The 26,976-nt window shown below is 44.3% G+C and overlaps 1 protein-coding gene across 3 annotated transcripts in view; it reads left to right on the forward strand.

Moving 5' to 3' along the window:
* The window catches only part of LOC112219586 (phosphatidylinositol 4-kinase alpha-like), a 41,158-nt gene that overhangs the window by 10,550 nt on the left and 3,632 nt on the right, over nucleotides 1-26,976 (forward strand). The window contains exons 7-51 of one of the 3 annotated variants that reach the window (XM_042302158.1): nucleotides 1,107-1,124; nucleotides 1,200-1,330; nucleotides 1,440-1,505; nucleotides 1,601-1,697; nucleotides 2,194-2,385; nucleotides 2,546-2,646; nucleotides 2,780-3,039; nucleotides 3,146-3,241; nucleotides 3,463-3,646; nucleotides 3,755-3,855; nucleotides 6,287-6,455; nucleotides 6,573-6,623; nucleotides 6,749-6,857; nucleotides 7,056-7,192; nucleotides 7,315-7,448; nucleotides 7,647-7,729; nucleotides 7,886-7,956; nucleotides 8,161-8,367; nucleotides 8,459-8,542; nucleotides 8,610-8,699; nucleotides 8,870-8,989; nucleotides 9,205-9,297; nucleotides 9,443-9,599; nucleotides 10,066-10,193; nucleotides 10,316-10,474; nucleotides 10,613-10,764; nucleotides 10,848-10,955; nucleotides 12,543-12,763; nucleotides 16,200-16,364; nucleotides 16,454-16,533; nucleotides 16,693-16,892; nucleotides 17,054-17,141; nucleotides 17,333-17,500; nucleotides 17,572-17,625; nucleotides 17,712-17,832; nucleotides 18,338-18,467; nucleotides 18,550-18,620; nucleotides 19,354-19,426; nucleotides 21,223-21,400; nucleotides 21,539-21,643; nucleotides 22,291-22,416; nucleotides 23,877-23,997; nucleotides 25,299-25,458; nucleotides 25,544-25,633; nucleotides 25,726-25,809. In XM_042302158.1, the coding sequence (XP_042158092.1) occupies nucleotides 1,107-1,124; nucleotides 1,200-1,330; nucleotides 1,440-1,505; nucleotides 1,601-1,697; nucleotides 2,194-2,385; nucleotides 2,546-2,646; nucleotides 2,780-3,039; nucleotides 3,146-3,241; nucleotides 3,463-3,646; nucleotides 3,755-3,855; nucleotides 6,287-6,455; nucleotides 6,573-6,623; nucleotides 6,749-6,857; nucleotides 7,056-7,192; nucleotides 7,315-7,448; nucleotides 7,647-7,729; nucleotides 7,886-7,956; nucleotides 8,161-8,367; nucleotides 8,459-8,542; nucleotides 8,610-8,699; nucleotides 8,870-8,989; nucleotides 9,205-9,297; nucleotides 9,443-9,599; nucleotides 10,066-10,193; nucleotides 10,316-10,474; nucleotides 10,613-10,764; nucleotides 10,848-10,955; nucleotides 12,543-12,763; nucleotides 16,200-16,364; nucleotides 16,454-16,533; nucleotides 16,693-16,892; nucleotides 17,054-17,141; nucleotides 17,333-17,500; nucleotides 17,572-17,625; nucleotides 17,712-17,832; nucleotides 18,338-18,467; nucleotides 18,550-18,620; nucleotides 19,354-19,426; nucleotides 21,223-21,400; nucleotides 21,539-21,643; nucleotides 22,291-22,416; nucleotides 23,877-23,997; nucleotides 25,299-25,458; nucleotides 25,544-25,633; nucleotides 25,726-25,809 (5,533 nt within the window). Of the gene's footprint in view, nucleotides 1-1,106; nucleotides 1,125-1,199; nucleotides 1,331-1,439; nucleotides 1,506-1,600; nucleotides 1,698-2,193; nucleotides 2,386-2,545; nucleotides 2,647-2,779; nucleotides 3,040-3,145; nucleotides 3,242-3,462; nucleotides 3,647-3,754; nucleotides 3,856-6,286; nucleotides 6,456-6,572; nucleotides 6,624-6,748; nucleotides 6,858-7,055; nucleotides 7,193-7,314; nucleotides 7,449-7,646; nucleotides 7,730-7,885; nucleotides 7,957-8,160; nucleotides 8,368-8,458; nucleotides 8,543-8,609; nucleotides 8,700-8,869; nucleotides 8,990-9,204; nucleotides 9,298-9,442; nucleotides 9,600-10,065; nucleotides 10,194-10,315; nucleotides 10,475-10,612; nucleotides 10,765-10,847; nucleotides 10,956-12,542; nucleotides 12,764-16,199; nucleotides 16,365-16,453; nucleotides 16,534-16,692; nucleotides 16,893-17,053; nucleotides 17,142-17,332; nucleotides 17,501-17,571; nucleotides 17,626-17,711; nucleotides 17,833-18,337; nucleotides 18,468-18,549; nucleotides 18,621-19,353; nucleotides 19,427-21,222; nucleotides 21,401-21,538; nucleotides 21,644-22,290; nucleotides 22,417-23,876; nucleotides 23,998-25,298; nucleotides 25,459-25,543; nucleotides 25,634-25,725; nucleotides 25,810-26,976 lie in introns of those variants that run through there. The other 2 variants (XM_042302159.1, XR_006079444.1) reach the window with 2 other exon arrangements.

A 26,976-nucleotide genomic window follows, 5' to 3' on the forward strand; every position in this document is an offset into this window, starting at 1 on the left:
TCTCTCTATCACTACATCTCACCCTCCCTCTCTCTATCACTACATCTCACCCTCCCTCTCTCTATCACTACATCTCACCCTCCCTCTCTCTATCACTACATCTCACCCTCCCTCTCTCTATCACTACATCTCACCCTCCCTCTCTCTATCACTACATCTCACCCTCCCTCTCTCTATCACTACATCTCACCCTCCCTCTCTCTATCACTACATCTCACCCTCCCTCTCTCTATCACTACATCTCACCCTCCCTCTCTCTATCACTACATCTCACCCTCCCTCTCTCTATCACTACATCTCACCCTCCCTCACCCTCTCTATCACTACATCTCACCCTCCCTCTCTCTATCACTACATCTCACCCTCCCTCTCTCTATCACTACATCTCACCCTCCCTCTCTCTCATCACTACATCTCACCCTCCCTCTCTCTATCACTACATCTCACCCTCCCTCTCTCTATCACTACATCTCACCCTCCCTCTCTCTATCACTACATCTCACCCTCCCTCTCTCTATCACTACATCTCACCCTCCCTCTCTCTATCACTACATCTCACCCTCCCTCTCTCTATCACTACATCTCACCCTCCCTCTCTCTATCACTACACATCTCACCCTCCCTTCTCTCTATCACTACATCTCACCCTCCCTCTCTCTATCACTACATCTCACCCTCCCTCTCTCTATCACTACATCTCACCCTCCCTCTCTCTATCACTACATCTCACCCTCCCTCTCTCTATCACTACATCTCACCCTCCCTCTCTCTATCACTACATCTCACCCTCCCTCTCTCTATCACTACATCTCACCCTCCCTCTCTCTATCACTACATCTCACCCTCCCTCTCTCTATCACACATCTCACCCTCCCTCTCTCTATCACTACATCACCCTCCTCTCTCTATCACTACATCTCACCCTCCCTCTCTCTATCACTACATCTCACCCTCCCTCTCTCTATCACTACATCTCACCCTCCTCTCTCTATCCCTACATCTCACCCTCCCTCTCTCTATCCCTACATCTCACCCCCCCCTCTCTATCCCTACATCTCACCCTCCCTCTCTCTATCCCTCTCTATCTCTTTCTTTCTTTCCCCCAGGCTCCTATCTCCCTGATGGTAGTGCTGTGGACCCAGACTATTACTTCTCCACCATCAGTTCTAGTTTCTCTGTGTCTCCTCTGTTCCCTGATGGTAGTGCTGTGGACCCAGACTATTACTTCTCCACCATCAGTTCTAGTTTCTCTGTGTCTCCTCTGTTCACGGGCAGTGCCCAGGGAGAGTTTGACGTCCCTCTGGACATTCTGCGCCAGCTCCTCAATATGGTCAGTACATGTGTAGAATCGGGTTGGATAGAACTGTGGAATCGGGTTGGATAGAACTGTGGAATCGGGTTGGATAGAACTGTGGAATCGTTCTGTTTATTTTGTGCAGGTTGAGCAGTTTGTCGCTGAATCCTTTCTGAAAACACTGGATGACACCTTGCAGGAACTTCTGGAGGTAGGTTAATTTCCCCTCTATTTGAATGAAAGCACTTTCCTGTGGAGCCCTCAAGATAGATGTTACATCATGTTTGTTGTGTTCTCTCCCTGTAGTTGAACCCAGGTATGCACCTGCACTACAGGACCTTCAGTGATCCTCTGTATGTGACCATCTTCAAGATGCTCAGAGACACGCTGTACAACCTGAAAGGTAACAACCCCACTGGTCTCTCACCCGAAACTTTTTAAAGGGGGAAATCTGCAGTTGCTACATCCATTTTTTGGATGTATACATGAATGATATGTACCCATATCTTATAAGTGCCTCATGAACTCAACTGTCGTACCCCATCAGAACTCAAAAGACAAGTTGGTTGTAAGCAAACACTATACAGCCTCAAAACATGGTTACAATTATCATTTTGATTTCATGCATGAAATCAATTTGTGAATTTGAGAGTGGTTACATTTCTCCAGTCCATTCCCTCAGCTGTTTAGCAAAACCAGTGTTGTTGTTTGAATGGCAGATTGCCCCTTTAACCTGACCCTAACCTTTAGCCTAACCTAACCCATCTCTAATATACAGAAAGCCTATTGATATGACCTGATTTGCTATTGTTCAGAATCAGTTCAGTGGACTGTTTGCTGCATGTGTTTCTGACTGTTCCACGAGCGCGTTATTGATGTTGGTGTGGTGGTGTTCCCAGACCTGCAGACGGGCTATGTGAAGGAGGTTCATGACTTTGTCCTGGAGCAGTTCAGTAGTAGCCAGTCAGAGCTGCAGAGGATCCTACATGATGTAGATCACCTCCACAGTGAGCTGAGTCCTCTGAAGCTACGCTGCCAGGCGAACGCTGCCTGCGTCGACCTCATGGTCTGGGCCGTCACTGAGGAGCAGGGTAAGGCTGCGTCTACTTGTCGACGCTCTGTGCGCATGCCTTGAAAAGCGACAGGTCACGCATTTTGTTTTCTTGTAATGAATTGCACACGTGTTGGGGGGGGTCATTCATTTGGAATGAACGCAAACCGACTGTTGTTCATGCGTTTTGCTTTGATCAGGAGCTGAGAACCTGTGTACCAAGCTGTCGGAGAAGCTGCAGTCCAAGACGTCCAGTAAAGTTATCATCGCTCACATGCCCCTGCTCATCTGCTGTCTACAGGTAGGTTCTGCAATGCCGACAGTGGTTCCCTCCGAGTCGCTTCCTGTTTTTATCTGTCTTCACAATATTGTGTTTATGAGAATGCCAATCAATCATACCTAATAAGAATGTTCCTGGGTGTGTTTGTGTGTAGGGTCTGGGTCGTCTGTGTGAGCGGTTCCCGGTGGTGGCCCACTCTGTCACCATGTCTCTCAGAGACTTCCTGGTTGTCCCCTCTCCTGTCCTGGTCAAGTTGTACAAGTACCACAGCCAGTACACCACAGGGACAGGCGAGGTCAAGATCCACGTAACCAATGAGCACTCCCAGTCTACGTTCAGTGCTCACGCTAATAAGAAGAGCCAGCCCTCCATGTACGAACAGCTCCGAGACATCTCCATAGACAACATCTGCAGGTGAGGAAAGACTTTTGTTTTCAGAGAAGAGAAATATGAGCAACGTTCGCGCCTTTCATTCGCCGCTGTCACCAAATATGCGGTCTGTTTCTTTCCCTTCTCTCAGCTGTCTGAAGGCTGGTCTGACTATGGACAGTGTTATAGTGGAGGCTTTCCTAGCCAGCCTGTCCAACCGTCTCTACATCTCTCAGGAGAATGACAAGTAAGTCTATCTGACCCCTCCCAACATCATCTCTTATTTTACTAATGAGCAGGATGTACTACCTCTGAGAAATAACTCTCAATGTTAGCTAGTGAACCTCAGGTGACCTGCCTAGAAAGACTGTCCTGCAGTGATTGATAGGAGCTCTAACCAATCCCCATCTCCGTGGCAATGACTGGCAGCCCCTCTGACTAACCGTATGTCTCTCTTTCCCCCCCCAGAGAGGCCCACTTGATCCCAGACCACACCATCAGAGCCCTGGGACACATCGCGGTGGCTCTGAGGGACACGCCCCGCGTCATGGAGCCCATCCTGCAGATCCTACAGCAGAAGTTCTGCCAGCCGCCGTCACAGCTAGACGTACTCATTATAGATCAGCTGGGATGCATGGTCATCACTGGGAATGTGAGGCGCTCACACACGCGATCCTGTCTTTTTATACTCATTCCTTCTTCCCTCTCTCCCCTTTGCATACATCCCTCAGCAAACGCATCGTTTTCTCTCACCTCACAGCAATATATCTACCAGGAGGTGTGGAACCTGTTCCAGCAGATCAGTGTGAAGGCCTCCTCAATGGTCTACTCCACCAAGGACTACAAGGACCACGGATACAGGTGTCCTCAGCCCCTAAACCTTTGCCCCCTATCCTATCCTCAGTAGCCAATCATGACTATAGGAGCTAGGGCTTCCGAGGGACCAGAAATCTTCCAATACGTTGTATCAAACAAACAAAAAAAATCAAGAAGACAACAGAAAACATTATCTTCTGTAGTTGGTCCGTTGTGGTTGTAGTGAAGGAGGAGCGATGCTTTTTGATGACATCATGAATGAATCAAACAGGCCTGGCTGCGCTTCGGGCTGCCGCACACACAGAGTCAGAACCGGCACGGACACGACATGTGACACACAGCATAAAATAATGTGACCGGCAAAACAAAAAAATCACATTGACCACGTTTACATGCGCACAGTATTTCGGATAGTAGCTCATATCCCGCTTAAGGTCTTATTCGGGATAAGCTGTTTACATGCACTTTTGATATCCCGCTCACTAGTATCCCTGTAACCATGAATAAACAGAACATTCCTCATTTAAGATCATCAGGTTTAAATGGAATCGTAACTGACATCTGGACACTGACTGTAGATCTATAACCTCTCACATGTAGTATAATAGTAACTCCTGCAAAATTATGCATTTCTTGCAGTAAAATGATACACCAAATGTTGATTTTTGTCTCGGGAACAGGAGTGGAGAAATATGCTTTCTTTCAGCGTCTCTTGAGAAAATGCGAATGTGGGTGTCACGTGTTGTCTTGGACACTGTTATGCAAGCAGACAGTATTTCAACCACATAAAATATGCACCCAAGAACTGAACTGTCTTATCAGAAACGTGTTTCATCGATTTTCTCAGCTTTTAATTTCCTTAAAACCGGTCAAACTGATGGACCTGTGCAAAATGTCATTCTTTCTTCTGTTGTGGAGTTATTGACTTTTCTCCCCGGTTTCCTAAACGAAACCGACAACTTTACCGGTGTCAGCTAGATTATTAATGCATTCATTCTATTGATGTAAGACATTCTGGTGAGCACTGCTTTATTTAGTCTTCTGGGGCAACAAGTTATGACCGAAGAGAATCTGCATGTATCTATGTAACAAACAAATAGCCTACCAAATGTTGGAAATTATAAGCAAAAACGTATTTAAATTAGGCGTGAAAGTAGCATAACCCAGTAGGTCAGCATCCCCCTAACTTGGTGCACGTTTTGGTTTTTGCCCTAGCATTACAGCCGTGTAGTACTCCAACAAAAACCAAAACGTGCACCTCTTGGGGTCCCCAGGACCGAGTTTGGGAAACATCCAGTAGCCTGCAGAGTATCAGCAAAACCAATTATTCTAGATGTACTATGGTGGATGGAACTGCGCAGGTAGCCTACTTTCTGAAGGGATTTGTTTGACAATCCGGTGAGAACATCATCACACGACACCCGTGATATGTGAAACTGAGCAGACTGCGAAAAACAACAGTAAACAGAATAAGATGTTTACATGCCACGGTATCCCGTCTAAGATCAACATATCCCAGCTATCTTATCCGGGTTTCCCATGACCCGAATACATGCTTTTCCAGGTTATGGTAAATGGGATATGATTTGTAGGGTGCCGTCTTTCGGATGGGACGTTAAGCGGGTGTCCTGACTCTTTGTGGTCACTAAAAGATTCCATGGCACTTATCATAAGAGTAAGGGTGTTAACCCCGGTGTCCTGGCTAAATTCCCAATCTGGCTCTCATACCATCATGGTCACTTAATCATCCCCCGTTTCTAATTGGCTCATTCATCCCGCCTCCACTCCCCTGTAACTATTCCCCAAGTCGTTGCTGTAAATGAGTGTGGAGGGGTTAATACTGTTTTTAATTATGTTTATATGCGTCAACTCCAAAAAATAATAACTGGATATTGGTGTGCGTGTCAACGTGGTTACTGTTTACGCAACCTATGATAGCCTAACACCACTGTCACCAATAGAGACAACAACAGTGTCACATCAAATGTGACAGGCTCGTAATACCTGTCCTCTGACAGGCGACCGTAATACCTGTGCTCTCCAGTTTTGGTCAAATACATAGACACGGCTGATAGACAGATGACAGAAGTCACACACAGCATCAAATAAACAGCCCATTCACTCCAGTAGGCCCCACCCAATCAGAACAATGCAAAAGGCCTTCTGTCCAGCTTCTGAAGGCCTAGCCAATGGCTGGCTGAACTAGTTAGATTGTTCTACCCAGAGAGCACCAAAGCAAAATCCTGATTTGATTATTTTTTTATTTTCAGTATTAACCCACTCACTTTCTGACTCAAACTGGAGAGATGAAATCAGAAGATCATTCAAATTATTGTAAAAAGAAACTTTTGTTTAAATCCTCAGGCCTTCCCTGTTCCCCACAGTCCCCCACTGCCGAACCCCTACTCACTGCATATAGCCAGCTCCATGACCCACTATACTAAAAACGACTATGCTAATCTCATGTGTGTTTCAGACACTGTTCCCTGGCGGTGATCAATGCGTTAGCAAACATAGCAGCTAACCTGGCCGCAGAGCAGATGGTAGATGAGCTGCTGGTCAACCTACTGGAGCTGTTTGTCCAGCTTGGACTGGAGGGCAAGAGGGCCAGCGAGAGGGCCTCGGACAAGGGCCCCGCACTGAAGGTACACTCCATTTACACAGTAACCATAACTTAGGCTAGACTACAAGGTTCCTTGACAACAGGCTTGTGTTAGTTGTTTTGCGTTGACATTGTTTAGCTATCGTTTATTTATTTCCAGGCGTCAAGCAGTGCAGGAAACCTTGGCGTACTGATTCCTGTTATTGCCGTGGTATGTGGGTTGCCTCTATACATTTTGTATTTTCGACAGTTTGTGCAGTATTTGTCTCGAGTGTCTGTGCAGCACTACTTCATCTCTACACTCCGTGTTGATCTGGGTCTCCTCTCTCTGTGTAGCTGACAAAGCGTCTGCCGCCCATCAAGGAAGCGAAGCCTCGCCTGCAGAAGCTGTTCAGAGACTTCTGGCTCTACTCTGTGGTGATGGGCTTCGCTGTTGAGGGATCAGGTGGCTGTTTAAGATTATATTAACATATACTACAGTAAACCACCAGGATTGGTGTACAATCTATAGGATTGACTCGACGTGGTTTAAATGGTGGCCTATACCCATCTGATGGTAAGATTAAAGTGAGTTTATCAGGCTAACAGTCATTCTGCTGTGTAAAAGTGCATAGGTTTATTAAGGGTTTTGTGTGTTCTGCAGGTCTGTGGCCAGAGGAGTGGTATGAGGGAGTGTGTGAGATCGCCACCAAGTCTCCCCTCCTCACTTTCCCCAGTGGAGAACCTCTACGCTCTGAACTACAGTACAACTCTGCCCTGAAGAACGACACTGTCACCGCAGTACGAAACGCAACCACACACACATACAGATCGTGTACAGACATACACACACGTCCTACTACAAACACACACACACACTTGGCTGACGTTCCCTGGTTTTGTGTGTGCGTGTGTGTTTTCAGGCGGAGCTGAATGACCTGAGAAGCACCATTATAAACCTGCTAGATCCTCCTCCTGAGGTGTCTGCTCTCATCAACAAACTAGACTTCGCCATGTCGACCTACCTACTGTCTGTCTACAGGCTGGAGTACATGAGGTAATCTCTCCCCTCTTCTCTCACCAGGATGCTGCGTGCTCTAGACTCTGACCGTTTCCAATCCATCTCTCCCCTCTTCTCTCACCAGGATGCTGCGTGCTCTAGACTCTGACCGTTTCCAATCCATCTCTCACCAGGATGCTGCGTGCTCTAGACTCTGACCGTTTCCAATCCATCTCTCCCCTCTTCTCTCACCAGGATGCTGCGTGCTCTAGACTCTGACCGTTTCCAGGTGATGTTCCGCTACTTTGAGGACAGAGCCATCCAGAAGGACAAGTCTGGTAAGCTGCATTACACAGTCATTGCAGTCATTGCAGTTAATACACAGGTATTACTCATGTATTAGACCGCTATTACACATTTATTACAAATATATTTGCCGTTTATTCCACATGATTTAGACAGTGATATAATGAATGTCTCCTCTCTGTCTCCAGGTATGATGCAGTGTGTGATAGCCGTTGGGGACAAAGTGTTTGAGGTCTTCCTACAGATGATGGCTGAGAAGGTAAGGTTGTCGGATAACACTTAACACCCAACACTAGCCATTGAATCGTACAACGAATATTTGAGGACCGTCGTCAGTTTCAATCAAAACGGAGAGACGCAAGAGCATCAAAGTCAAGGACACCTGACCGTCTGTGGAGCATGTCCTCTCCAATGATTGGTGGGTTGGTTTAACCGTTGCTCTCTCCTATGTTTCTCTCCCCAGCCGAAGACTAAAGCCCACGAGGAAGAGTTGGAGCGCCACGCTCAGTTCCTATTGGTCAATTTCAACCACATCCACAAGAGGATCCGTAGGGTGGCCGACAAATATCTGTCAGGTCTGGCCGAAACGTTCCCCCACCTGCTGTGGAGTGGCCGCGTACTGAAGACGATGCTGGACATCCTGCAGACCCTCTCCCTCTCCCTCGGCGCGGTGCGCACACATGCTCTCTGGTATCCACCTGCCATTTGTTATTCTCTGTGATCCCTCAATGTATTGATTTGTGCCCCTGCTTTGTGTATAGGACATCCATAAGGACCAGCCGTACTACGACATCCCGGACACCCCCTACAGGATCACTGTACCAGACACATACGAGGCCAGAGAGGTAGGAATGGGTGTTTGGTGTGTGTGTGTTTTCTGAATGTTGCATTGACGTTTCTCTGTGGCTGTAGAGCATAGTGAAGGACTTTGCTGCTCGCTGTGGGGAGATCCTGAAAGAAGCCATGAAGTGGGCCCCCTCTGTCACCAAGTCACACCTACAGGTGAGCTACACACACACATTTTGTAAAGTAAAAGCAGATGGAAACGCATTGCAGATGTTCTGTCAAATCATTGTTCATGAAGAGGTTCTAAATGGCTTTTTTGAGGAAGTCAAGGTTTTAGATGAGTCTTGTCTTTATTCCCTGTTTTTGATGTTCTTCTCCATCTCCAGGAGTACCTGAACAAGCATCAGAACTGGGTGTCAGGTCTGTCCCAGCACACTGGCCTGGCCATGGCTACAGAGAGCATCCTCCACTTCGCTGGCTACAACAGACAGAGCACTACGCTAGGGGTGAGAACACACACACACCTAAAATGTATTTCCATTCAAAATTGTATTTTCCATAACTCTAACCCTAAACCTAACCCCTAAGCCTAAAATAGCCTTTTTACAAGTGAGGACTGGAAAAATATCCTGACTTCTCAGAGTTGTAGGACTTCTGGTACTCACAAGTATAGTAAAATGTGTCCACACACACACTAACCAAGTCCCTTCCTCCCCTCCAGATCACTCAGTTGACAGAGAGGCCAGCCTGTGTGAAGAAAGACTACTCCAACTTCATGGCCTCACTCAACCTGAGGAATCGCTATGCTGGAGAGGTACAGAGAGACACTACTACAGTTCTGGACCGGACAATCACTTCTTCATAGACTTCATATTTCTTCGGCTGAGTCAACAAAACAATGTTGCGGTTCACATCGACATTGCGCGCGTGTGTGTGTGTGTGTGTGTTTCTCCCTCCAGGTGGCAGGTATGATTCATTTCATTGAGGCGGTGCGTAGCCAGTCCGACCTGTCCACCCTGATGGTCAAACAGATGACAGAGGCTCTTGACACTCAGAACCCTGAGGCCTTCACTGAGAACATGTTCAAACTGGCTGCTCTGCTCATCAGCACTAAAGGTGTGTGTGCTGACGAGTTGACTTTGGTTTGGAAGGGAATGAAGGCACCATGTAGCCCAGGGTCGGGCAATCATTTCCGGCTACATCGGGCTTTCAAAATTCAGCTGAAGGGCTGCACATATTTTTGGCCAGATCGATTTGTTCATCAGAAGTCTTTAGCGGGCCAGAGAAAGGGCAGCTATTTGAAAACGTGTCGGTCCATTAGGATGTCTACATACTTTCTGTCTAGTTTTAGAGTGGCCTGGATTTATTATAGATAGATATAGATGTTTTTTACTCCAACCTCCCCCGGGCCAGATTGAATGGATTCGGCCCATTGCCCATCCCTGATATTGCCCATTGGGGTGCATTTTTCCATGGATGTAGTCCCTTGTCCAGTTTTCGCTGTGGTGTGTGTGTGTCTGTCTGTCTCATTTATATTGAAGGCTTGTGTTGTGTGTCTCTCTCTCCCTCTCTCTCTGTGAAGAGTGTGATCCTCAGCTGCTGCACCACCTGTGTTGGTCTCCTCTGAAGATGTTTACAGAGCACGGCATGGAGACGGCTATCGCCTGCTGGGAATGGCTGCTGGCTGCTCGCACTGGAGTGGAGGTCCCGGTAAGCATGTTGTAGACATCTATTGCTGGAGTTGAAGTAACATTGTGTATTTCTGTGAAAATAGTGGTGGGACCCGGATTCAAACCCACACTAACACGGGTATTCTCTCTCTCTGTCTGTAGTTCATGCGTGAGATGGCGGGGGCGTGGCAGATGACAGTGGAGCTGAAGATGGGCTTGTTCTCTGATGCTCAGGTGGAGGCTGATCCCCTAGCAGCCTCAGAGGAGAGTCAGCCTGTCCCCTGTCCCCCCGACGTCACCCCTCACTGCATTTGGATAGAGGTGTGTGTGTGAGTTCAATCCAGTTCGCTTAAAATACTAGAGTAAGTGGAATTCACTGCATGGGTCCTATGTGTTTTCATTCCATGCCCCCTCCAACTCGTCTTCTACTTTCTCCTCTCTCTCCCTCTCTCTCTCCAGTTTCTGGTTCAGAGGTTTGAGATAGCTAAATATTCCAGTGAAGACCAGGTGGAGATATTCGGGAGCCTATTACAACGCTCGCTCTCCCTCAATGTAGGCGGGGCCAAGAGCAGCCTCAACCGCCACGTAGCCGCCATCGGACCTCGCTTTAGGTCGACACACACACACACAAGATCCAGTTTCTGATTCAGAGCAAATTCATTGAGGTAATCTCTCTCTCTCTGTGTGTGTGTAGGCTCCTAACTCTGGGTCTAGCACTGCTCCATTCTGACGTAGTCACCAACACCACCATCAGAAATGTCCTCCGAGAGAAGATCTACTCCACCGCCTTCGACTACTTCAGGTACAAACACACACACACTCACACAGGAAGTTCTACTCCACCGCCTTCGACTACTTCAGGTACACACACAAACACACACACACACACACACACACACAGGAAGTTCTACTCCACAGTCTTCGACTACTTCAGGTACACACACACACAGGAGGTTCTACTCCATAGTCCTTCACTACTAACATGGGCGATAACTTTCCCTCTCTAAATCAGTATCTTTACCACAAGGAGAGAGCATCATGTTGACTCAACAATATGCGATATGACATTTTAATAAATACTTTCCTCTCCGAGGGAGGATCCTCAAAAGCCAGATGATGTGATGCCAGGTAGCCCTATGCAGGGGAAAGGAGTTCCAATGATGGGTCTTGAGGTTATTATAGCTGGTGGTGGTTAAACAGCAAGCGTGAGGATTGTGCATTATTGTGCCGTGGTTATAGACTATAAGGTCAATAGGTCAATGACATTCCACACATGGCTACCAGGAAAGCGGAGAAGAAACAGGACACTATGCTGCTGATGAAACGTTTGTATTCATTCCCAATCGGTTGTGTAAAGTACTTAAGTAAAAATACGTTAAAGTACTACTTACAGTTGAAGTCGGAAGTTTAAATACACCTTAGACAAATAAATATGAACTCAGTTTTTCACAATTCCTGACATTTAATCCTAGCAAAAATTCCCTGTCTTAGGTCCGTTAGGATCACCACTTTATTTTAAGAATGTGAAATGTCAGAATAATAGTAGAGAGAATGATTTAATTAATATTTTACTTATGTCATCACATTCCCAGTGGGTCAGAAGTTTACATACACTCAATTAGTATTTGGTAGCATTGCCTTTAAATTGTTTAACTTTGGTCAAATGTTTTGGGTAGCCTTTCACAAGCTTCCCACAATAAGTTGGGTGAATTTTGGCCCATTCCTCCTGACAGAGCTGGTGTAACTGAGTCAGGTTTGTTGGCCTCCTTGCTCGCACACGCTTTTTCAGTTCTGCCCACAAATGTTCTATAGGATTGAGGTCAGGGCTTTGTGATGTTCACTCCAATACCTTGGCTTTGTTGTCCTTAAGCCCTTTTGCCACAACTTTGGAAGTATGCTTGGGGTCATTGTCCATTTGGAAGACCCATTTGCAACCAAGCTTTAACTTCCTGACTGATGTCTTGAGATGTTGCTTCAATATTTCCACATAATTTTCCTGCCATCTATTTTGTGAAGTGCACCAGTCCTTCCTGCAGCCAAGCACCCCCACAACATGAATCTGCCACCGCTGTGCTTCACGGCTTGCAAGCGCCTCCCTTTTTCCTCCAAACATAACGATGGTCATTATGGCCAAACACTACTATTTTTGTTTAATCAGACCAGAGGACATTTCTCCAAAAAGTACGATCTTTGTCCCCATGTGCAGTTGCAAACCGTAGTCTGGCTTTTTTATGGTGCTAAAAGCTAAAATTATAATACTAATGTAAAAAAGGTATGTATTATGCAGAATGTTGTTGTTCGTAACACGTGTCGATCCAGAGGTCAGGATTGTCTTGTGTTAATTAATTGTATACTTCCCTCATTCCCTTTCCCCCCCCTCCCTCTCTAGTGCCCCTCCTAAGTTCCCTACTCAGGGGGACAAGCGTCTGCGCGAGGACATCAGCTTCATGATTCGTTTCTACGCCAGCATCCTGTCGGACAAGAAGTACCTGGCGGCGTGCCAGCTGGTTCCTCCCGGTGAGCTAGGCGCCGTGCCCACCCCCAGCACCCTCTCTGCCGGGATATTCGGATCACTAATCGTGTCCAGCACTTCTCCGATATCGATGCTAAGTAAGCCTACAGCGGTGGAAACACCGGCTGATTAACAACAGCATTGCAAGACTACAAGAGCATGTTTTTACACAGGTCAAATCTGACGCCTGATCAGGCTCCTTGCTACGTTGCTCATAGATCGATAAATCTTTATAGTCTGTAGGATCTCACTCTATTTATTTCGGTCTCTATTTCTTTCTTTCTGTCTCTCTTTCTCTCTTTCTGTCTCTTTCTTTCTCTCTTTTTCTTTCTCTTTCTCCTTTCTCTTTTTCTTTCTCTCTTTTTCTTTCTCTCTCTTTCTCCTTTCTCTTTTTCTTTCTCTCTTTCTCCTTTCTCTTCGTTCTTTTTCTTTCTCTATTTCTCTTTCTCTCTCTTTCTCCTTTCTCTTCGTTCTTTTTCTTTCTTTCTTTGTCTCGCTTTCTCTCTCTTTCTCGCTCTCTTTTTCTTTCGGTCTCTCTTTCTTTATCTATTTTACTCTATCCATCTATTTGTCTGCTGCGGAGCAAGGTGCAGATTTGCCACCTCTGATAAAATGCATGATTGATTATTTATTATTATTATTCTACACATTATATCATGCCGATCCGCCCCTCAGCTCGATTTGTCAATTTGTCAACAAAAAGAAAACAAACAAATTGAGAAATTTGAGAGACGTATTTCTTCTCCACCACCCACACCGCTCCTTCCTCCTGTCCGTCCCTGGCGACCCCAAGAACAACATGATCTCACTTCATAACACATCGGATCGCGCCGGGTAGAAACTAGCCCTAACCACAGATCTAGAATCAGATTACTCTACCCTCAATGGTAACCCTTTACCATCAGGTGGGTGAAATAATGTCTGACTGTATCAGCGGTTAGGGGTAAATTCTACCACTGCCTGTGGGACCAACGCATGGTCATCTCATATAATACAGGACTAATGTTATAAAGCTCATCATATCGCTCTTCAAAAACTCCTTCCTCTCCATCGAATGCTGAGACGATGCTCGTCGCCTCATTTATATTTCACAATGTCTTGTCCATGGATGGTGATGCATGCCCGTGTGGATTTAGGAATGAATGCATTGAGTGGTAGAGAGAGGGATGCATGCCAATGTTGTTTTAGATGAATGCATTGAGGGATGGAGAAAGATGGAGCTAGAGAATGTGAAGGAATTAGGCGTTAGATGGACAGAGATAATTGCAGCAGGAGATAGTTGAGTTTGTAGTGGAAAGAGATATGGATAGAGTGTTACATGAGGAAGTAGATTACAGTCGGAAAAACCCCAGGGCCCAAATAATGAGGGATAGAAAGACTGTGTGTGTACTTTATCCCTACCTACAGTGTATTCAGAAAGGATTCACATCCCTTGACTTTTTCCACATTTTGTTATAGCCTGAATTTAAAAATATAAAAAAGGAATAAAAGAATAAAAAATATATATAAAAAAACGTGTCACTGGTTTACACACAATACCCTAATGTCAAAGGAGTATGATGTTTTTAGAAATGTTAACAAATTAATTTAAAATGAAAAGCTGAAATGTCTTCAGTCAATAAGTATTCAACCCCTTTGTTATGGCAAGCCAAAATAAGTTCAGGAGCAAACATTTGCTTAACAAGTCACATAAGTGACATGGACTTACTGTGTAATAGTTTAACATTGATTTTTTTAAATGACTACCTCATCTCTGTGCCCCACACACACAATTATCTGTGATGTTTTCGGCCCCAAAATCAAAATGTTCCTGTCTTTTTCTCGCACTGTGTATTCTCCTGAGTAGTAACAGTGGCCAGGGAATCTGCTTACATGCAATTGGTATTTGAGAAAAAAACAACAGTGGAAAGTGTGTGTATGAAGTTATTGAAGTGAAGTTGGACCAACAGGGGGGATCATGTGTGGTATTTATAGAATGTGGTGTTGAGGCTACTCAAAACCATTATATCCCTAACAGGCCCTGATCGGGAGATGTATGGCTGAATGTAGCTATATAAAAGTTGGCTTGTCACAGACCACATTAATAAAGTACCTCCAAGTTAAAATGGTCAAATGTGGGGCTATTAGCAGCCAACAACCTGACAAAGAACTCCCCTCGAGACTATGGTTGGCATTTGAAGAGTTTGGCAGGATTCTGAGGGACACGCATAGGGTGTCTCACACACATGTACACACATACACAAACTCACAAGCACACACACACACACACACACACACACACACACACACACACACACAATCACTCGCATTTCAATCACTCGCTGTTCCCTCAGTCAAGCAGTGAATTTCAAAGTGTAGATTCAACCACAAAGACCAAGGAGGTTTTTCAATGCTTCGCAATGAAGGGCACCTATTGGTAGATGTGTTTTAATTTTATTTTTACCGTCTTTGAATATCCCTTTTGAGCATGGTGAAGTTATTAATTACACTTTGGATGTTGTATGAATACACCCAGTCAATACAAAGATAAAGGCGTCCTTCCTAACTCAGTTGCTGGAGAGGAAGGAAACCGCTCAGGGATTTCACCATGAGGCCAAAGGTGACTTTAAAACAGTTAAAAAGTTTAATAGCTATGATAGAACTGAGGATGGGTCAACGACACTGTAGTTACTCCACAATACTAACCTAATTGACAGATTAGGTTAATATTGTGGATAAGGCACTAAAGTAAAACTGCAAAAAATGTGGCAAAGAACTTTACTTTTTGTCCTGAATACAAAGTGTTATGTTTGGGGCAAATCCAACATAACACATCACTGAGTTCCACTCTTCATATTTTAAAGCATGGTGGTGGCCGCATCTTGTTATGCTTGTCATCGGCAAGGACTAGGGAGTTATTTTCTAGATCAAAAGAAACTGAATAGAGCTAAGCACAAGCAAAATCCTAGAGGAAAACCTGGTTCAGTCTGCATTTCACCAGACACTGGGAGACATTCACCTTTCAGCAAGACAATAACCTAAAACACAAGGCCAAATCTACACTGGAGTTGCTTACCAAAATGACATGGAATGTGTGGCCGAGTTACAGCGTTTACTTTAAATTGGCTTGAAAATCTACGGCAAGACTTGAAAAGGGCTGTCTAGCAATGATCAACAACCAACTTTACTGAGCTTGAAGAGTTTTAAAAAGAACAATGTGCAAATATTGTCCAATGAAAGTATGCAAAGCTCTTAGAGGCTTGCCCAGAACGACTCACAACTGTAGTCGCTGCCAAATGTGATTTTAACATGTATTGACTTTCGGGGTTGAATACTTATCTAATCAAGATGTAATAATGTTTTATTTGTAATTATTTATTTTTTTACAAATGCTAGAATTGTTATTCTACTTTGACATTTCAGAGTATTTTGTGTAGATCATTAACAAAATAATGACATCTATTTGAATCCCACTTTGTAACACAACGAACTGTGGAAAGAGTAAAGGGGTGTGAATACCTTCTGAAAGCACTGTATGCCTGTCTGTGTGTGTAGACAACCAGGACCCGTCTTTGAACAGTCTGTCTGTGATGACGGCCCAGGACCCCAGGAGCACCATGTCTCATGACTCCAGCTCCCGCTCCCAGCAGAGTGGCCAGAGTGGCTGGATCAACACCTACCCTCTGTCCTCTGGCATGTCCACCGCCTCCAAGAAGTCAGGTAACACAACACACACACACACAAGACAGACAGACGCAATGCGCCCACACACACGCGGCGAGATCTGACCATGTCCTTCCTGTCCCCAGGCATGTCTAAGAAGAGTAACAGAGGGACTCAGCTCCATAAGTACTACATGAAGCGTCGGACCCTGCTGCTGGCCTTACTGGTGAGTGCAACAGTGGGGATTTTTACTGTGGAAGGTTTCTGTTCGGACAGAAACATTCCCTTTGACTCCCCCTCCTTGCTATTCATTTGCTGTTAGTCCTACATTCTGACCGTCCACTTTGTTGCTAGGACTGATGTCCTCTCTCCCCCCTCCTTCTAGGCCAGTGAGATTGAGCGGTTGACTACCTGGTACAACCCTCTGTGCACCCAGGAGTTGGCCATCGCTACAGAACAGTCCGTGGAGACCAGCATCGCCAACTGGAGGTCCAAGTACATCAGCCTCAGTGAGAAACAGTGGAAAGACAACGTCAACCTGGCCTGGAGTATAGCTCCTTATCTGGCTATGCAGCTACCTGCCAGGTAAACACACAGTCTCACACAGACACTTGTAGGGGAAACGTGGAAAGCTTTAGATTGGTTCCACCTGAATAATAACTGTTGTCAGGTTGAAGAACGTTGCTTGCGATTGTGGCATGTTAGTGCTAACCCTCTCGCGTGTGTGTGTGTGTGTGTGTGTTTAGGTTTAAGAACGATGCGATCGTGGCTGAGGTGACCCGGCTGGTGAGGCTGGACCCTGGAGCGGTCAGTGACGTACCTGAGGCCGTCAAGGTGAGTCAACCTGTAGTTCGGCAGTCATCTGCTACACAGGAGTGGCCAATGCTCATCATATCTCAAAGATGTTTGTTGAAGAACATGTTTTTTTATGTCAGAGCCACGAAGTTCAGGTTCAAAAGTGGTGGTGTTTCTAATTGTACATTTTTTTTGTCATTCAACAAAATAAATAATTGTGTGTGTTCTAGTTCCTGGTGACGTGGCACACCATTGATGCAGACTCTCCAGAGCTGAGTCATATCCTGTGTTGGGCTCCTGCTGACCCTCCCACCGGCCTGTCCTACTTCTCCTCCATGTACCCCCCGCATCCCCTCACCGCTCAGTACGGGGTCAAAGTACTACGGTCATTTCCTCCGGTACGAAACACACACACACACACACACACTTTATACCGTCACTTATCCTAATGTATTTGTTTCTTCTCTAGGATGCCATCCTGTTTTACATTCCTCAGATAGTTCAGGCCCTGCGCTATGACAAGGTGAGTGACACTACTAACTAGCTGCTGTGTTTCTACATTACCCTATGTGTGGTGTGAAAGATAACAAGCTTGTGTCTGATTGGCAGATGGGCTATGTGAGAGAGTACATCCTGTGGGCGGCCCAGAAGTCTCAGCTGTTGGCCCACCAGTTCATCTGGAACATGAAGACGAACATCTACCTGGACGAGGAGGCACACCACAAAGACCGTGAGACACACACACACATAGTCACAACCAAAATTATTGGCACCCTTTGGTGTTGGTAGAAGGATGCATATGCAGAAAAGAACCCCATACCTATCGTAAAATATGGTGATGGATCTTTGATGTTACGGGGCTATTTTGCTTCCACTGGTCCTGGGGCCTTTGTTAAGGTCAACAGTATCATGAACTTTACCAAGTACCAGGACATTTTAGACAAAAACCTGGTTGCCTCTGACAGGAGGCTAATACTTGTTTACAAGTGGATCTTCCAGCAAGACAATTGTATTAGTATAAGAACATAACATTTTAGAACATAAAATACACTGTAGCTCAGTGTTTTTATAATTGATTTTATACAGTCTTTTTTTGCTCATCTTTATCAATAATGTTGGTCGTGACTTATACACACGCGCGCATATGTACACACTCACTCTTACCACTCCTTTCTCTCTCCCCCTCTGTCTCTCTGTCACCGTCTCTCTCTCTCACTCTCTGTTTCTCCGTGTAGCTGACATCGGGGATCTGTTGGAGGAGATGGTTGAGGAGATAATAGGTGCTCAGTCTGGTGCAGCTAAAGACTTCTTCCAGAGAGAGTTTGACTTCTTCGACAAAATCACCAACGTATCTGCAATCATTAAGTGAGACTAACACCCATCCTTATATAGTCCACTACTGTTAACCAGTTCAGTTTTTGGACATTGAAGTGTTGGTGTTTTTCAGGCCCACCCCAAAGGGAGATGAGAGGAAGAGGGCCTGTCTCAAGGCTCTGTCTGACATCAAAGTCCAGCCAGGTAACAACAGCTAGGAGACATCCGTGGTACAACAGCCTTTCCTTAATTGGATTTGCTCAACTCCTGTGTCCTCTCTCTCCTCCATTTTAAATGTATTTATTTTTTATTCAAAAACAAAAACACAAAAAAACAGGTCAAAGGTAATTGAGGCGAGGAGAGGGAACCTGTGTGAAAAATGACCTTGTATGAAACGAGACTCTCTCTCCACCCGCGCGTCATCAGGCAAATTACAAAATCAATGTGTGAAGTGATGAAAAACAAGTGAAGTTACTTCTGCAAGACATTTTATAGATAAAACAATAAATAGTATGTTGTCTTTAAACGTGTGCATGCTTTCAAAAGCTGGTTTCAAAGGGTGTGATAGATTTTTTTCAACTCTTCCGCGAAGGGCTCAGGTAGGATACACATGACTGTCCTCCCCTCTTTCCCGTTCGCCTACTAACAAATTGACTTCTCCTTGACCTCTCAACCACTTATCGGTTTCCGGGTCACAGAGGACAGAGGGTGGAGGACGGACTTTTGCCCAAATGATGAAATACCTATGTCTGTGCGGGTGCGTGTTCGATTACAGTGAGGTGTATTGTAAATGTATGAATAGTTTTACCCAAGGTGTTTTGACCTCTGTAAGCAGTTGATTCCGATATCTGTGATTGTGCTACGTGGAAGCAGTAGTGTAAGGTATGTGTGTGTCTGACCGTTGTATGTCTGTCCTCCACTGGTGGCCATCCTCCAGGCTGCTATCTGCCCAGTAACCCAGAGGCCATCGTACTAGACATCGACTACAAGTCTGGAACACCCATGCAAAGGTACTGACGAATTGATTTCATTCATTCGATTGATTTAATTGATGATTTTTATGCCTGACAAAGACCTTCCAGTTGAAACGTTGCAATAAAGTACACAGGAGCATTCAATGGTATGTGGATATCTATTCCTTTCTTCGGCTATTTCAAGAAAGGTTTGTTTTCCTATCTCATAGGATGTATAGTGCATTTGGAAAGTATTCTGACCCTTTGACTTTTTCCACATTTTGTTACGTTACATCTTTATTTTAAAATGGATGAAATTGTTTTTTTTCCCCCTCATCAATCTACACACGATACCCCATAATGACAAAGCTAAAACAGGTTTTTAAACATAACTGCAATATCACATTCACATAAATATTCAGACTCTTTACTCAGTACTTTGTTGAAGCACCTTTGGCAGCGATTACAGCATTGAGTCTTCTTGGGTATGACGCTACAAGCTTGGCACACCTGTATTTGGGGAGTTTCTCCCATTCTGCTCTGCATATCTTCTCAAGCTCTGTCAGGTTGGATGGGGAGCGTTGCTGCATAGCTATTTTCAGGTCTCTCCAGAGATGTTCGATCGGTTTCAAGTCCGGGCTCTGGCTGGGCCACTCAAGAACATTCAGAGACTTGTCCTGAAACCACTCCTGTGTTGTCTTGGCTGTGTGCTTAGGGTCATTGTCCTGTTGGAAGATGAACGTTTGCCCCATTCTGAGGTCCTGAACGCTCTGGAGCAGGTTTTCATCAAGGATCTCTCTGTACTTTGCTCTGTTCATCTTTCCCTCGATCCTAACTAGTCTCTGAGTCCCTGCCACTGAAAAACATCCCCACAACATGATGCTGCCACCACCATGCTTCACTGTAGGGATGGTGCCAGGTCTCCTTCAGACGTGACACTTGGCATTCAGGCCAAAGAGTTCAATCTAGGTTTCATCAGACCAGAGAATCTTGTTTCTCATTGTCAGAGTCCTTTAGGTGCCCTTTGGAAAACCTCCAAGCGGGCTGTCATGTGCTTTTTACTGAGGAGTTGCTTCCGTCTGGCCACTCTACCATAAAGGCCTGATTGTTGGAGTGCTGCAGAGATGGTTGTCCTTCTGGAAGGTTCTCCCATCTCCACAAAGGATCTCTGGAGCTCTGTCAGATTGACCATCGGGTACTTGGTCACCTCCCTCACCAAGGCCCTTCTCCCCCGATTGCTCAGTTTGGCTGGGCGGCCAGCACTAGAAAGAGTCTTGGTGGTTTCAAACTTCTTCCATTTAGAAATGATGGAGGCAACTGTGTTCTTGGGGACCTTCAATACTGCAGACATTTTTTGGTACCCTTCCCCAGATCTGTGCCTCAACACAATCCTGTCTCGGAGTTCTACAGACAATTCCTTCGACCTCATGGCTAGGTTTTTGCACTGACATGCACTGTCAACTGTGGGACCTTATATAGACAGGTGTGTGCCTTTTCAAATCTTGTCCAATCAATTGAATTTACCACAGCTGGACTCCAAGCAAGTTGCAGAAACATCTCAAGGATGATCAATCGAAACAGGATGCACCTGAGCTCAATTTTGAGTCTCATAGCAAAGGGTCTGAAAACTTATGTAAATAAGCTATTTCAGTTTTTTATATTTTTTTAATACATTTCGTAAAACCTGTTCGCTTTGTCATTATGAGGTTTTGTGTGTAGATTGGTGAGGAAAATAATTCATTGAATCCATTTTAGAAGAAGGCTGTAACGTAACAAAATGTGGAAAAATGGAAGGGGTTTGAATACTTTCTGAATGCACTGTATATCCGACTGCTGTCTCTGGTCTCCCCCAGTGCTGCCAAGGCCCCGTACCTAGCTAAGTTCAAGGTGAAGCGTTGTGGGGTCAGTGAGCTGGAGAAGGAGGGTCTGCGTTGTCAGTCAGACTCTCAGGACGGGGAGGACAGCGAAGAAGTAGCTCGCAGGATCGTCTGGCAAGCTGCCATCTTTAAAGTGGGCGACGACTGCAGACAGGTACGACACACACACACCACACGCATATTTTACATACTCAGCACTTTATAAACAGCACAAAATGTCATCAGCATTTTCTGATAATTGTATTCTCTCCATACCTCCTTTTCTTTACCTCCTCTCTCTTTGTCCCTCCAGGACATGCTGGCTCTCCAGATCATTGGTCTGTTTAAGAACATCTTTCAGCTGGTGGGACTGGACCTGTTTGTGTTTCCCTACAGAGTGGTTGCTACTGCCCCCGGGGTAAGAATACCCTCTACACCCCTTTTTGCAGGCCCACGGATCAATTTCGAAATTGCACCTGGTGTATTCCACTATTCTAACTCCGAACAGTAAGTTGAGATCGTTTTTACCCTGTAGCTATCTCAACTTTACTGTTCAGAGTTAGAATAGTGGAATACACCAGGTGCAATTTCAACATTTTGTTGTGCATCAGCATGTCAGCTAAGATTTTCTTTTATTGCTAAGTTAGTCTCGACCAGTTATATAAACAAGCATTTCGCTACACTCGTGTTAACATCTGCTAACCATGTGCATGTGACCAATAAAATGTGAATTATTCCTCTGCCCCATATCAACATTTTTCGATTTGCATGAAATGAGTTAGAAACTTGCTAAATCTTCTCTCTGCCCCATGGCAAAATGAGTAGAATTGCATGAATTTAGTTGTACATTTGTCAAATCTTCTCTGCTAAAATGTGTAGAATCTCAGAAATCTGCTCTAAAACTTCAATTTTTACTTTCCGCTGTCAAGAGGGGGGACGCTGAAATGTTTTGCTCACAAGTTGGGGTGGTCTACACCCCAGCCCTTAGACCTTCCCTGTTGTCTTGTTACTCTGTGCTGTGTAGCATCATAGTAATGGTTTCCTTGTATCTGTCTCGGTGTCCAGTGTGGTGTGATCGAGTGTATCCCCGACTGTAAGTCCCGTGACCAGCTGGGCAGACAGACTGACTTTGGGATGTACGACTATTTCAGGAACCAGTACGGAGATGAGTCCACTCTGGCCTTTCAGAAGGTGAGATGACTGTCCCCCAACCCCTGAACCTTCATCCCTGACCTGACCCACTGTGGTAGTTTTTTCACTTATTTGGACATATACTTACAGTGCCTTCAGAAGGTATTCACAGGTCTTAACTTTTTCCACATTTTGTTGTTACAGCCTGAATTTAAAATGGATTACGTTTAGATTTTATTTTGTCACTGGCCTACACACAATAGCCAATAATGTCAAAGTAGAATTTGTTTTTTTGAGATTTTTACTAATTAATAAAAAATGAAAAGCTGAAAAATCTTCAGTCAATAAGTTTTCAACCTCTTTGGTTATGGCAAGCCTATATATGTTCAGGAGTAAACATTTCCTTAACAAATCACATAATAAGTTGCATGGATTCAATACACCCAGACAATAGAAAGATACAGGCATCCTTCCTAACTAATTTGTCAGAGAGGAAGTAAACCACACAGGGATTTAACCGTGAGGCCAATGGTGACTTTAAAACAGAGTTTGGCTGTGATAGGAGAAAACTAAGGATGGATCAACAACATTGTAGTTACTCCACAATACTAACCTAAATGACAGATTGACAAGAAAGAAGCCTGTACAAAATACAAATATTCCAAACATGCATCCTGTTTGCAACAAGGCACTAAAGTAATACTGCAAAAGATTTTGTAAAGCAATTCACTTTTTATCTTGAATACAAAGTGTTGTGTTGTATTGGATTTGCTCCAAATATATTACTGAGTACCACTCTCCATATTTTCAAGCATAGTTTTGGCTGCATCATGTCATGAATATGCTTGTAATTGTTAAGAACTGGAGTTTTTCAGGATAAACAAAGAAACAGAATCCTAGAGGAAAACCTGGTTCGGTCTGCTTTCCTCCAGACACTGGGAGATCTTTCAGCAGGACAATAACCTAAAACACAAGGCCAAATCTACACTGGAATTACTTACCATGAAGACAGTGAATGTTCCTGAGTGGTCGAGTTAGTTTTAACATAAATCTACTTGAAAATCTATGGCAAGACCTGAAAATGGTTGTCTAGCATTGATAATGATCAACAACCAAGTTGACAGAGCATGAATATAATTGTTTTTATAATAATGGGAAAATGTTGCACAATCCAGGTGTGGAATGCTCTTAGAGACTTTCCTAGAAAGACTCACAGCTGTAAATGAGATTTCTGTATTTAGTTTCAATACATTTGCTAAAATGTCTAAACATGTTTTCACTTTGTCATTATGGGGTATTGTGTGTCGATGGGTGAGAGAAAAATAATATTTAATCGATTTTGAATTCAGGCTGTAACCCAACAAAATGTGGAATAAGTCTGAATACTCTCTGAAGGCACTGTATGTCTCTTGTCATTAAAATGGAACAGTTGCCTTAATATACATCAACTCTTTTACCTCACCAACATTGTGCACAGAAGGCGCAACCTATTCTCTCTCTCCGTCGCCCACACTTTCTAGGCGAGGTACAACTTCATCCGTAGTATGGCAGCCTACAGCCTGCTGCTCTTTCTGCTGCAAATCAAAGATAGACACAACGGGAACATCATGCTGGACAGCAAGGGACACCTCATCCACATAGGTACAAAATCATCCATAACATAGTCCGTATTGGTACACAATCAGTCATCCTTAACCTCATCCACACAATCATTCATTTAATATAGCAAGGGACACATTATTTATCTTTGGGACAATAAAGATATTCAATTTAATTTACAGTGGGGTCTGAAATGGACACCTTTTGATAAAGATGAGCAATAATTAATCAAATAAATAATTTAAAATACTGGGGTATATTGTAGGCAAAAAAGGGGGAAATTATATTATTTTATACTAATACAATTTCTCAGAGAAACAAAAAATTTTATCAAAAAGGTAGGGGCCAAAATGATTGTACAAACAGAGTGAAGACTCAAATGGACGACTGGTGAAAGCGCAGACCAATTTTATTCAACCCACTTGCGTGCCTCAGCTGCAAGCACACTTTGCACATGATCAACCAACCATTTATATGTCATGACGAGAGTAGGGTTACAACTTCTTGGAACTTCTTATGTGTTGCCCAACTGTTGCTCTGGTCAAACAGTCTGGTAGCAGTTCCTCTTTTTCCGGTCACTTCTCCATGATGTTTATCAGTGACATCCTGTTCACCTTTACTCGACAGACCGGGGTCGTATACTGTTTTCCTTTTCTCTCACAGTAAATTTCCATTCCCAAAGTTCCTATTCACTCTTCATTGACCCCTAACACCAATAGAATTTTAACATGTACATGTGACGTAATCAATAAGTTCTAATATCGTGACTGGAATAAGTATATTTCAAGTTAGAACCCCTAAAGATTCTTATAAATAAAGTAGTCAAAAGTTTAATATTTGTTGGATGCATTTGCGGTTCGTTTAGGTTGTTTCTCTGATTTATTTTGTGCCCAATAGAAATGAATGGTAAATCATGTATTGTGTCATTTTGGAGTCACTTTTATTGTAAATAAGAACATAATGTTTCTTAACATTTCTAAATTAAATGTGGATGCTACCAAGATTATGGATAATCCTGAATTAATTGTGAATAATGAGTGAGAAAGGGTCACAGATCATACCCCCAAGACCTGCTAACCTCCCGTAATGGTGAGAGGGAAAGTAAATAATTTAGACTCCTATCTTTTTTAGGCAAAACGAATATTACTTGTTTAAACTAAATCTATTTCTTTGTGTAATTGTGTTAGTATAAAATACAATTTTCAAAATGTTTTTTTATATCCAATACAGCTCAGTATTTGAGTTATTTTATACAGTCATTTACTGCTCATCTTTATCAAGGGTGTCAATCATTTTAGTCCCCCACTGTATATTAGTTGTCTAACAAAAAAATCTACTTTCAGACTTTGGCTTCATGTTTGAGAGTTCTCCTGGTGGTAACCTGGGCTGGGAGCCGGACATCAAGCTGACTGATGAGATGGTGATGATCATGGGAGGCAAGATGGAAGCCACTCCCTTCAAATGGTTCATGGAGATGTGTGTCAGGGGGTACCTGGCCGTCAGGTAAGAGTGGGTGTGTCTCAATCTTATTTGCATCTAAACTGTCGTTCTTTTGGGTTAATCAGATTTTTTTCCTCCTCTGCGTTAGGCCCTACATGGACGCTGTGGTGTCTCTGGTCACTTTGATGCTGGACACTGGACTACCATGCTTCAGAGGACAGACCATCAAACTGCTCAAGTCAGTACATCAATAAACCACATGGGTGCATAGATTACATTTTTGCAAAGTCTCTTTTGACCATTTCTGAACATGTGTGTTTGGGTTCACAGGCAGCGGTTCAACCCCAGTATGAGTGAGAAGGAGGCGGCAGCTTACATCATCAAGGTCATCCAGAGCTGCTTCCTCAGCAGCAGGTAACACCAGAGGCCCTGTCCCTTTCCAGTCTCTAGTGCCTTCCCTCGCTCTATGGCCCTGTCCCTTGCCAGTCTCTAGCGCCTTCCCTCACTCTATGGCCCTGTCTCTTTCCAGTCTCTAGCGCCTTCCCTCACTCTATGGCCCTGTCTCTTTCCAGTCTCTAGCGCCTTCCCTCACTCTATGGCCCTGTCCCATTCCAGTCTCTAGCGCCTTTCCTCACTCCTATAACCCCATCTCAATAACCAGAAATATCTATATACATGCTAACTGTCTATATATACATGCTGGCTAACAGTCTATATACACACACGCTATACATGCTAACGAACTGTCTGTATACGAATGCTATACATGCTTATTTATACATGCTAACTAACTGTATACAGATGCTATACAGTGCATTCGGAAAGTATTCAGACCCCTTAACTTTTTCCACATTGTGTTATGTTACAACCATTATAAAATGGATTAAATAGTTTTTTTCCCTCATCAATCTACACACAATACCTCAAAATCAAAAACAGTTTTTTTGCAATTTTTTCAAATATATCAAAAATAAACTATCGCATTTTACATAAGTATTCAAACCCTTTACTCAGTACTTTGTTGAAGCACCTTTGGCAGCGATTACAGCCTTGAGTCTTCTTGTGTATGACGCTACAAGCTTGGCACACCTGTATTTGGGGAGTTTCTCCCATTCTTCTCTGCAGATCCTCTCAAGCTCTGTCAGGTTGGATGGGGAGCGTATCTGCACAGCTATATAGGTTCAAGTCTGGGCTCTGGCAGGCCCATTCAAGGATATTCAGAGACTTGTCCCGAAGCCGCTGTGTGCTTAGGGTCGTTGTCCTGTTGGAAGGTGAACCTTTGCCCCAGTCTGAGGTCCTGAGTGCTCTGGAGCAGGTTTTCATCAAGGATTTCTCTGTACTTTGCTCCGTTCATCTTTCCCACGATCCTGACTAGACTCCCAGTCCCTGCCGCTGAAAAACATGCCTACAGCATGATGCTGCCATTACCATGCTTCACGGTAGGGATGGTGCCAGGTTTCCTCCAGATGTGAAGCTTGGCATTCAGGCCAAATAGTTCAATATTGGTTTCATCAGACCAGATAATCTTGTTTCTAATGGTCTGAGAGTCTTTAGGTGCCTTTTGTTTGGCAAACTCCAAGC

Source organism: Oncorhynchus tshawytscha, linkage group LG20 (genome assembly GCF_018296145.1).
Source record: "Oncorhynchus tshawytscha isolate Ot180627B linkage group LG20, Otsh_v2.0, whole genome shotgun sequence".
In the NCBI taxonomy this organism is placed as follows: domain Eukaryota; kingdom Metazoa; phylum Chordata; class Actinopteri; order Salmoniformes; family Salmonidae; genus Oncorhynchus; species Oncorhynchus tshawytscha.